At 41.0% G+C, this 12294-nt stretch overlaps 1 protein-coding gene across 1 annotated transcript in view; it reads left to right on the top strand.

Moving 5' to 3' along the window:
- The window catches only part of CAP2 (CAP, adenylate cyclase-associated protein, 2 (yeast)), a 74832-nt gene that overhangs the window by 52027 nt on the left and 10511 nt on the right, over positions 1-12294 (top strand). Inside the window, exons 7-10 of the mRNA XM_019543532.1 lie at positions 7375-7564; positions 8867-9042; positions 11001-11124; positions 11350-11432. Of these exons, the coding sequence (XP_019399077.1) occupies positions 7375-7564; positions 8867-9042; positions 11001-11124; positions 11350-11432 (573 nt within the window). The remainder of the gene's footprint in view (positions 1-7374; positions 7565-8866; positions 9043-11000; positions 11125-11349; positions 11433-12294) is intronic.

Genomic DNA, 12294 nt, shown 5'->3' with positions numbered 1-12294 from the left:
AGAGCACTGTAATCATTTTAGGTGTGTAACTAAGATTATAAAAAGGGTGGCGCATTGTTCTATAGGAGAATGTAACCCCCCACCTTCCATCCCCAATTGGGATTTTTATTCAACTTCTGCCTTAATAAGCAAACTTTTTTCAAGGGTGGGGGGCGCATCTGCCATAACCACCTGTCTCTTCATCTACAGTTAAACAGATGGCCCTGTTTTCACATATGTTAATCAAATGTAGCCATGTATAACTTAATATAGCCATTTATAATTAATTGTATATGGCATTTAGAAATTTAATTTCACCCATTGCTTTCTTCAGTAAAAGAAATTGGTAAAACTGTAAGAGCTGTGTTCCCATTTAAATGCCCCATAACCATCTCCCACTTCATAAGTACTCTCATCCTCCCATCTTCCCTATAGTTGTAAATAGAATACCTTATACAAAAAACCTTGAAATATAGATACATGTCTGTGCCTTCCTCTGTGCTTGCATGGTGCCTACCACAGATGATCTCACTTGGTTAGAGCACTCGAACATCACCTTCATAACAATATTCTGTGGTTCTTTACATCTGAATTCTGACCAGCTGCCATAGGGAACAAATGGTCCTGGAGCATGATTAGGACTGCCAGCACATGAGCTTTGGGAAGTGGCAACAAGAATGGTCCAGGAGATTGTAAATCCATGTTGGACATAAAGAAACTCTCTCTATGGTGGGATCGTAGATCATTGGTTCTCAGCTTTTTTCATACTGGGACCCATTTGCAAAGATCAGTGGCTTGTCCTGACCCACACCCTGTTGGCCCTGTTGGTGCCCAACCCACAGGGCCCCTTTCCCCCCACCCCAGTGCCACAGTTTCAGCTCCTGGCCATTCAGCCACCTTCCCTCAGTGTCGGCAGGCACCTGCCCACCCACCCCAGCACACACACACACATGCATGCACATGCTGCCTCCCCATCCCTGATAGTCCAAGCCCTGGCCCTCCAACCCCTGCTCCCTATACACTTACCTTCATCCAGTGCTGGGGCTGTTCCCACGACCCTGTCTGGCTGGCCCTTTGCAGGGTAGAATGCTGCCAGCCTGCAAGAGGACACCCACACTTTTGCGCATTTTTCGTGAAACCCATACTTTTTGCACTTGCTAGCAACCCTTCGAAATATTCTTGCAACCCACTTTTGGGTCATGACCCAGAGGTTGAGAAACGCTGTCCCTAATGACTTAAGTCTAAAGCTATAACCAACATCTTGAATTGTATTTAGCAAGTGGCACACAGATGAAATACTGATGTTGTGTGTCCATAGCATCCTACATGTGCAGCTGAAGCTTATAGATGTTAACCCCCACCCCCCCAAAAAAAAGAAAAAAGAAGGAAGTTGTTATAATCAGGACATAAACTACAAGAAATAAAGGACCACATTTGTCTCTGGTATCATTCCAGTGAAGTCAACAAAGAAGTTACAGTGAAGATGAATTTGGCCCTTTGTGCCTATTGCTGTTGTATACCAAATGCTGAAGTTCTCTGGCGTGTTGCACTGCTTAAATTATTCACCAGGATCTACACAGAACAGCTACTTCAGAAAAACAACTTTGGGTCCAGACATCCCTCTAGATTTGCACACAACACATAAAGTTAATTCATACCCTCCCCCCCACCCGGATACAGTGTAGGGGTGTCAGCTGCCTCTATATAACTTTCTATTCTTTCCCCTGCGGCCAGGCCAGGAGGGTGATATCCCCCTTTGAATGAGCTCCCCTAGGGAGGTATAAGCTGCAGGAGCCTTGTAAGCATGTGAGAATGCCGAGTCAGTATATAAGATGTAAGGGGCCAGGTTCTGTTCTACCTATTGGGCGCCTGAGTTGACTTCTGTGCAGTTCTATTCCACCATGTTCAAGTCTTAAAAATCCATTAACACATTTAGTTTTTTAACATGCTGCCATCTTAACTTTACAATTCAGTCACAAGAAAAAATCAAGCAGGAGGAGGAGCAATTTGCATTTTTCATTAACTGTTTTTCTGGGACTCAGTCAGGATGGAAGAAAATCACACCCAGGTGCCCGAGTCCACTTATGCACCTAGTCATGGAATAGAATCTGGCCCAAGGTCTTTTGCTGTTGGTCCTGTTCCCCTGACAGAAAACTGCCAAAGAAATTCCAGGACAAGAAAATGTGGAGGTTTTCTGTCCCTTACCAGGCTGTTAAAGCTATGTAAAGGCAAGTTCTAGACCAGTGATTCTTAACTCAGATGCTGAATCACCTTTGGGTGTTGCTAGATCACAGGTGACTGTTGGCGGGGTACAGAGGGGCACATGCCCCCCCTGAGTTTGACCCCCAACTCAGCACCACTCAGGACGGGGCAGGTTTTTTGCTGTGCGGGCTGGTGGTGTGTTGCAGGGAGGCACTAAGCCGCAGCACAGAAGTATAGGAGTGAATGTGGGGCTTTTGGCCCTCTCCCAGGCCCACCCCCAAATTGTACCCGCCAAGAGGCATCAGTCACCCCATGCCAGAGTCTTTGAAGGGTGCCCGGACGTGTGAGAAAATAAGTAAATAAGTTCCGCCTCAAGCTTGCTCCCCCACTCCCACTGGCTGGCACCTTCTGCAAGGATGTAAGCACTGTAGCATATCAATTATGTTTTGAAATTGTATGTACAGTGTTCAGAAAAGTTTTGGAGGAGTGCCTGAAATCCAAAAAGCTTGAGACCCTTTGGACTTTTCCAGACCTTGCATTGTTCACAGGACATTACGCAAGCACCTTGTTCAATTATGAAGTTTCTCGAAGGCGAGATTTAAATCATGTCAGTATTGCTTTTACTGTCTGATGAAGAGAGGTTAGCTTTGAAGTGAATGAGACCGGAGTATATTGAAAGGAAGCACGTGTTTATATAAAATTGTCATTTTAACTAATTGATTTCCCTCACATTTTTTTAAAAACAAGGAAAGCACTTGTAAGTGGTGAAAACTGACCACCCAAAGATGTTAATGAGAACAAGCATCCATAAGTACAACTTGAGTTGATGTATATAAACCACAGCACCGAGGGGAGCAGCTGTTACCACGGCAAACAGCTGAAATAAACCTAGAAGAAAGGGGGCTTGCAGATAACAGTTCTTGCTAGTCAAATGGCTTTTAAATACTCTTTGTGTGAAGATACATTGTTGTTAACATCTGCTCAAAGTTAATCTACAAGAGTTGTTTGCAAATAGCAAAGCTTTTAAGCACCTGCTGCCTTAGAAAAGATGAACTTTTGTGCGTATATAATGTGCTGTTTTTCCTATTCCCAAAGGGTCATGCGTGTACCACCTTATACAAGCACAAAAAAGGACTTTGTGAAGAGAACTTAGGGGAAATTGGATAGTTATAGAATTCCACCTCCCCCTCCAACTCCCATTTTGGTGATATCACTCCCATAATAAACCCCCTCTATGGCTAATATTTCATCTCCTATAGGAACAGCTCCCCCATGCTAATACCTGCATAGGTCTTCTTAAATATAAGCATGACTGACAGGCCCTGACCCTTTCAAAGCTGCCTGCTTGGTGGCAATACAGCACCAGTATGCCAGGTATGCCAGTGTGCCAGGTATGCAAGGGATGAGACCTTTCTTGAACATTGTCAGCTTGCATGCCCCCATCTCTTTGCTCACAAACATCCAGGATTTCTAAGGCGTGGAGGGCCTTGTATGAGCCCTTTTTCTTGGTGTGAACTTTATCTACTAGGAGAGTTTGCTTCATATCAGTTGGTCAAGTAAAATATTTTTTTTAAAAAGAGTTTACGGTGTTTTTAAAAAGTTTACGTTTTTTTTTTAAAGAGTTTACGGTCTCTTTGCCACCTAATTTAAATGGGCCTGCTTTATTTCTTCCCATTCTTTCCCTACTGTGATTTTACTGCATTTGGTGTACACTCCTTATCCCTCCGGGGTCTGAGATGTGCTTGCATAATGGAGCAAACTCAGTCCTGAGCTAATTATCAGCAAACCCAGTGCCTGAGATTTGTTGCTGTTGTCCTAATGGCCTGAATTATAACTGGAACTAGCTGGAATAACACTAACATGAAATTAGATTTCAAGAATCTAAAAGACAGGAGTAAGTTCTGCTCTTGAGTTTCATGGCTGTGAAGGAGGAGAGAATCTGGGTTGGCAGGATAAAAGTTTACCACAGAGGTTTACTGTAAATTTTGTGTCCTTGATCTGGCATATTCTTGGCTCCACTTTCCCAGGCTACCTAAACATGTGCTAGTTAAGAGAAGAGAAACTGCAACAGATTTGCCCTTTTGATCCCTGATCATTGAGCACTGCAGCCAATTCTAGACAAGTAGTGGAAGTGCAGGTTTTTTGTCACCTCTATTGTCTGCTTGTACTGCTGAATAGGAAGAATACAAAGCTGCACTGGTTTTAAATGGTTAGCTTTCTGACCCTTTACTTACTGCAAGAAACGTAATATACAGTATGTAAGAATATCCTAGAGTAAAAGAGCTAAAAAGAACATTTCAGATGTATTGTTGGATAGACCAATATATAGTAGTATTAGCATAATTTGGGCAGTTAATGCAACATTTTCTGCTTCTGACAGAATTGTCACTGTGCTCTCCTGTGCTATAGAGCCTGATCCAAAACCTATTGAACTTAATAAAAGGATTCCTGTAGACTCCAATGGATTCTGGACCAGGTCTGTTATTGGATAGAAAAGCAGTCCAGCAGCATGGAGAAATGTTGAAGAAAAAATGGTCATTTGCAGATGATATCCGCTGGGTGTGTATAAGGCTGCAGTATATGTGCTTAGTGTAGGTAGGGCAACCATGGAAGTGAAATGGATCTCTTAACTCAATGTTTTAGGCTACTGTGTTGTCCAGAGCAGACTTTATCTGCAATGGCTACTGTCTGAGGCTGTGGACTGTAATACAGCTTTGGTGTGGACTCAGCCTCACAGAGACATAGGACAGGAGGTACAGATCTCCTGAATCATCGAGTCCAGTCACCTGGCATTACAATCAACAACACGATGTAATTCCAATCATGAATGTATCCAAGTCCGTTGCTCACTTACACTTACTTGAAGGTTATTCAAGAATCTCCCTGCTTACACGATTAGAAACTTTCTTCCTATTCCTAGCCAAAATGTATTCGTGGACAGTTTATACAATTTACCCTTTTGCCAATGTTGTCCACTAGCTGAAATAGTGCCTCTTGCTCCCTGGTGTTTGGTACACAGACAAAGTTATTGAATAGAGTCATATCTCCTTCTCATTTGGCATTCTACTAGATGAAACAAGGTGAGCACTCTTGGTCTCTGTTCATGAGAGTTAGGACTCTCCTGTCCATTCCCCTGATCTTCCTAGCAGCCCTTTTCTGTACCTGTTCCAAGTTTGAATTAATTTCTTTGAACATGGGTAATCAGATTGCAGTATTCCAGATGAGGATCACCATGCCTTAGACAATGGCATTAATATTTCTCTGTCTGCTGGAAATACCTCACCTGTTACATCGTAGAATTGCATCTGCGTTTTTCGCGTTGGTGGTTCATAGTCATCCTGTTATCAGCTAAGATCTTTTTTCCTCTGCTGTCATTTCCGACTGATGAGCTCCCAGCTTATAGCAGTAATTCTTGTTAGTCTTCTGCTTGGTACTGCTGAGTTTCATGCTGTTCCTGTTATTTTAGTCATCAAGTTTATCGAGTTCTTCTTCTTAACTAATAATTCCCATGTCCAAACAACAGTTTAATGTGTACAACAGTGATGTACATCTGGAATTAGTTCTGTTGCGTACGTGCATGCTGCTTGGCTCTAGAGGGCATTGTTCTCACTGACATGCACAATGTTGGAACTGAAATCTATGGTTACATTCACTCCAAAGGCATCAGCAACACTGTCAGCAAGCAGGAATCGTATCCAGAAGAGAGCTCTGATCCCTGTAGAGATGATTGTGTCCTACTCAGTTGATACTGACCCAAGTGTCAGTCTCTCTATACATATAGATGGTATTCCACAGATGTTGACAGTACAATTTTAATATCTGTATGAAAACATCTTCCCATATGCTAAGCAGAAAAACATGCTATGGATGCTAACAGTCTCTCAACTCAAATATGTAACACCATTATGAGTATATACTCTGTTCCCACATGCCATAGGCAAAGATACAACTTTAACCAGTGCGGTTTTATGCCTTCGTTTTTTAATGTTACCCCAGGGAGGGTCGGGGTATGAAACTAGAATATGATCACGTGATGACCAGGCCTGTATTTTTTTACAGCAAGAAAAAACGCTGTATTCCCCCTGATCAATGTTACTGGGGGATGAAAGGGTAGTATTTTTTTACAGTGCTGTGAGCTCTTTTTAAAAATTATTCAATACGACTTTCATTTTTTTTGACAAAAGCATGAAGAAAATGGGATATTCAGTCACTTGTTCTTTTTATGTTAATGGAGTACAGGAATATATAGCACCTTAAAGGGTTAAATACCCTCTAAATCTAACAAAGAATACTAACTTTTTAACTTTTCAGTATCAGCATAACATGCATGTCTAGTTGGACATAACTTCTTAAAAAAGGAATCCAGTTACGTCAGCTCAGACTGTGTAAATTTATCTTATTTTTTCATGTATTTGTTTGTCTAGTGAATATATAGATAAATACACTCATAATGACTGTATCCCTAACCATACTGATAAGAGCCAATCTCATCTATCACAGAGGGTCCTTAAAATTTTACAGTAGTCTTTGCCCTGCTCCATAGAGTGCTGCCCAGAGGAATGATTCTTGGAGTCAGAGTGACACTCAGTGGCAAGACCAAACAAACAAATCACAGTTCTTTAGATTCTTTCTGTGGTCCCCACTGGTCATACGGATTAGAAATCTTAAATCTTAGTTAGAACCTTACCAAAACAACTTATTTGATAATGTAGTGCATAGACAGTATAATCCAGACAGCTGTTGCTATAGAAACACTTGTAATTTTAGAAGTATTAAAAACAGCCAAATTGTAATTTCTGAGGTGCAGTATTGAATTTCACCAGCTGGAGTTAACATAATTTTTCACCATGTTGTAATTTATATATTTGCAAGATAGATGCAAGCTCCAAACAATGTTCATAGACGGTTTAGCGGTGCCTGGATGGCTGTTGTATGTTGTGTGCATGTAAAAACAAAATCGGTATCTGTCTGGATTCTGCTAAATGTACAGCATTCTGTTTTATTTTATCTGAGTATTTGGGGAAAGAAAACACTTTTTCTCTTATATATGAGAGAGAATAATTGTTCATTGATTGGTTCCAGAAGTCTTCCTGAGTCTATTGCTGGTCAAAATCTAAGTCCAAGAATGGAAAGAAATGACGAAGTGTTCCCTAAAACTCTATTTTGAAAATAATTTCCATCTCTTCCTTACAGGGACCAGTTGCATCAACAATGTCTATGCGATCCATTCTAACAAGTGGACAGTGTGTCTCACTGCCTCCGCCTCCACCACCACCACCAGGACCTCCTCCTCTCTTTGACACAGAAAGCCCCAAGGATGAAGCAACTGCATCTCGCTCAGCCTTATTTGCCCAGCTTAACCAGGGAGAGGCAATTACCAGAGGTCAGAGGAAAATAATTCATTCTGTCACTGTTTGGCCAACTGAGAGAGCTACCGCTACATGTACTTAACCAAATTCTGTCTGTGGTCACACCTAGAGATTGCCAGGTCAGCATTTTTGAGCTCAGAATACTAAATTTGATGATTAAATTCAGGTTGAGGTACCCAAATAAATAGCTTAATTTTCAGCGGAACTCTGTACCTGTAACTCCCATAGAAATAAGTAGGACCTGAAGGTACTCAGCACTTTTGAAATTCAGGGCTCAGTATGAATTTAGGCACCATATTACAGGCATCAAAAATAGCCCTGTAGAATTGGAAGTGGAACACAAGTGGAAAGATTATCTAAATTCTCCATAAGTCCCAAAATTTTACTTAAGCAGCCCTGTAAGTGTCATGTAAGTGTATAAAGGTAAAATAGGATTCAAGTCTTAAGTATCATGGGCCAAGCCAGCACTTGGATTGGAGACCACCTTGAAACTATGGCACTGTAAATACAAGACAAGGACTTATGGCTGAATGCTTGGCAAATAGTAGTCCATAGAAACCAAATGAATGATAAGGCTTCATTCAGCCCATCATTGCTGCTGAGCTGATGAATGGGAGTGAAAGGAAAGGATTATGAACACTCAAGTTTGTGATTCTTGTTCATGCTGACTTCAGTGGCAGTGTCCAGATGTAACGTAAACCAGAATTTGCCCACTCTGCAAATTCACACACAGTGTGTTGATTTGTACTGAAATGTTATTGTGTTAGATAAAGAGGTGCCTATTACTATACCAGTCTGTAACGTTGTCAGTACATGTAGGTACAGCTTTTAAGCTTTTTCCAATAAGACTAGACAATCTTATTTAGAATATGTGACTTTGAGTTGAAATACATGCAATGAAATAAGACTTTTAGCACAAGGTCTTATGGGGAGGGGTTGCAATACAAGATATGGGTAAAAGAGATGATTTAATTGTCACAGATGAAACTATAAAATGAAGTGGCACAGTACATGGTTCATTGCAGCTATAACAAGTATTTAGATCTGTGTGTGGATAGATGCCAGTAGGTATTGCTGAGTTGCTTTGTGACAGGCCATCTACAGTAAAATAACTTTAGTTAAAACTTTTTTAAAGGTATGAGGGCAAATAGTTACCTTTATGGGTAAATACTTAAAGTAAAAGTGTAGGGAAATTTTTAATACCGCTATAACCAAACTAATTAAAATATTCTCTTCCCTGTTTACACATCAACCTTCTTAGGAGCTTAGCACTGGAAAAGAGATTTTTTTTCACTTGAGTGCCTCTAATTCTTTAGGGCTCCGACATGTCTCTGATGACCAGAAGACTCACAAGAATCCTAGTCTACGTGTCCAGGGTCCACCAGTGCGTTCTCCTACAAAAAGTCATACGCCAAGCCCCACTTCTCCCAAGACGCCTCCTCAGCAGAGCCATTCACCTGTGTTAGAACTAGAAGGAAAAAAATGGAGAGTGGTAAGTTCAGGTCATGTCTATCAGGCATCTTACACACATACAACGACCACTTGCACAGGCAACATCCTCAGAGGGATGGCAATCTCAGTGCTGTTCCTAGGACAGGGTGGTTCTGCGCTGCCCTGTCTGGCCACAGATTAGCCTCTCTATTAGCAGATGGGAATATGCTGCTTAAGTACTTATATTTTAAGTATCACCATCCCATATTTAATTAGTTAAAAACAGAGAAAATATTTGTTCTCCATCTTCTTACGCAGCCTGTAGAAGAAATAGTTTGATTGATTTAAAGATGTTGGTGTTGGTTTTTGTAGGGACATGCAAATAAGTTATTCAGGGAAAATTATGTGGCTGCTTGGCTGTGCTGGTTATAAGAAGGAAAAGACAAAATGTAGTTTAGATAGTTGTAAGTTTGCATTGGAATATCATGAGCTCTTGTTTCCATGGATCGCAGTTCACATGAAATTATAGACAGTGTTTGCATTAACTTGCCTATGCTAGTTTAAAAACACTTAGAAACTGCTGGTGTAATCAGAGACTTTTTATTGAAGTAGGATGTCCCTGAGCCCTTGGTACATTACAAATGAAAGGAGACGTATTCATGTTCTAATCATTGTTGTGTACAGTGCTGCCCACACCTAACACCAATGCATTATGTAATAGTATGGCAAAAAATTGTTCTTTCTGAAGGAGCCTACTTATTCTAAAATTGAGTGGTAACCAAGCAACTGCACTGGTGTAACTTTAAATAGTTGTATGTATAAATACCTAATTCCAAAACAAACAGGCTTTTTGACCTGATCTGTACTAAGTTCTCCAAAATGCAGAACTCCACAGCACTAAGCCCTCTGCACACCTGCCACTCAAGGTCTCCTCATGGGCACCATCAGTTAGTTTCAGTCAGCCTTCAGTGAAGACAGAGTGGACCCTCAGCAAGTTTGCAGATGACACCAAGCTAGGGGGATTAGTAGATATCCTGTAGGGTAAGGCTAGGATTCAGAGAGACCTCAACAAATTGGAGGATTAGACTGAAAGAAATCTCATGAGGTTCATTAAGGACGAGTGCAAAGTTCTACACTTAGGACAAAACAATCCCATGCACCAGTACAGGCTGGGGGCCGACTGCCTGGGCAGCAGCTCTTCAGAAAAGGACCTGGGGGTTACAGAAGACAGAAAGCGGAATATGAACCAACAGTGTGCCTTTGCTGGGAAGAAGGTTAACAGCATACTAGGCTGCATTAGTAGGAGTGTTGCCAGCAGATTGAGGAAAGTGATTCTTACTCTCTATTTGGCACTGGTGAGGCCACATCTGGAGTACTATGTACAGTCTTGGACCTCCAACTACAGAAAGGATTCAGACAAATTGGGGAGAGTCCAGTGGAGGGCCACAAAAATGGTTAGGGGGCAGGGATACATGACTCCTCAGGAGAGGCTGAAGGAACTGAGTTTATTTAGTTTGGAAAGAAGAGAAGACTGAGAAGGCATTTAATAGCAGCCTTCAACTAGCTGAAGCAGGGTTCCAAAGAGGATGGAGCCAGACTGTTTTCAGTGGTGGCAGATGACAGAACAAGGAACAGTGGTCTCAAGTTGCAGCAAGGGAAGTTTAGGTTAGATATTAGGAAAATCTGTCTCACTGGGAGGCTAGTAAGTACTGGAACAGGTTGCTCAGAGAGGTGGTGGGATTTTCTTCCTTGGAGGTTTTTAAGACCTAGATAGATAAAGCCTTGGCTGGGATGTTTTTGTTGTGGATGGTCCTGCCTGGAGCAGGAGGTTGGACTAGATGACCTCTTGAAGTCCCTTCCAACCCTCATTGTCTGTGACTCTATGATTCTAGGATATTTCTCTTTGAATTGAAAGTGCAGTCATTGGAAGATGAGTCATGTTAAAATCTGCTGTCTTACTGATGCTTTAAGACAATAATCAATTAAACAAACGTATGCATTTTTTTAAAAAAAAAACAGGAATACCAAGAGGATAAGAATGACCTTGTCATTACTGACACTGAACTCAAGCAAGTGGCATACATTTTTAAGTGCAACAAATCTACACTACAGATAAAAGGAAAAATAAATTCCATTACAGTTGGTAAGTGGACAGTGTCATCTGAAATCATTCTGTTAAAACTGGCATGTGCAAGTAAACTTTATGCATTCAAATAATTCTGCTTAATAGAACTACTTACATGCTTAAAGTTATTCACATATCTAACTTTTTGCAGGAATGAGTATAAATGCTGTAATGTAAGATGATTTTTTGTTTGTTTTAAAGAAGCAGTTTTTATTTTCCTTCATTTGTTTGTTTTTTCTTCAGACAACTGCAAAAAGTTTGGCCTTGTGTTTGACAATGTCGTGGGCATTGTGGAAGTGATCAATTCCAGAGATATTCAGATTCAGGTAAATATCCATTTGGAAAACAAAGATTAAAAAAAAGAAGAAAATAACATTCAGTTATTAGAGGTTATTTATGCTATCTAGAGTATACCATATGCTATTGAAATTACCTTAAGATTCATGACATCCTTCCAACTTGCCTAGAAAAGGGTTGCGAGTGACTTTTGCTTGTGGGTGTGTGTAAACATGCTGGGAGGCTGCTCCAGAGTGCTGTAATTATAGCGCATTGGAGCCAATTTGATTAATAGAGTCTGCTGGAGTGTGCTAACTAGCCTCCAGCCAGTGTCCACATCTAATGTATCAGTGTCCCTGTGCTTTAAAATGGTGGCACAGGCACTTTACCTAAAGCTTATTCAGTTAATTTCAGGTTAGATAGAGTGGCTCTCGTGTAGATGTGGTCAGTAAGTATTCCAGCATTTTTGCTGGTATGACAGAAGGAGAAATGCATTATTTCCCACCTTGAAGCCAATCTTTAGGCAAACATTCCCCACTGATAGTAATTGATTCTTCTACTTAAAATGATACAACCCATTGATTGACATTAAAATCAACCTAGATGCAATGGTCTAATTGCAAAGATGAGACAAGAGACTATATGTGACCATGGACACTTGGGTTGTTTATACACGTGCTCCAGGGTTTAATAAAAGGAGCTCACAGATAGCCACTCTAATTAAAATGCTGCAGCGTCATGTGCATTTCAAAATGGCTATGGGGTGCTTTAACTAAAGCGCCCCCAAGGTTTTAGTTAAAGCACCCCTGCTGCCATTTTGAATATTGAATAATGGGATGCTGAACACATGAGACATTGCAGCATGCTGGAGTGTCCTAATTAGAACACACCAGCAGACTTGACTAATCGAGA

The sequence above is a fragment of the Crocodylus porosus genome, unplaced genomic scaffold, assembly GCF_001723895.1.
Source record: "Crocodylus porosus isolate Cpor-Errol unplaced genomic scaffold, CroPor_comp1, whole genome shotgun sequence".
In the NCBI taxonomy this organism is placed as follows: domain Eukaryota; kingdom Metazoa; phylum Chordata; order Crocodylia; family Crocodylidae; genus Crocodylus; species Crocodylus porosus.
The sequence above is the reverse complement of the archived record's forward strand: the minus strand, read 5'-3'. Positions and strand labels throughout refer to the sequence as shown.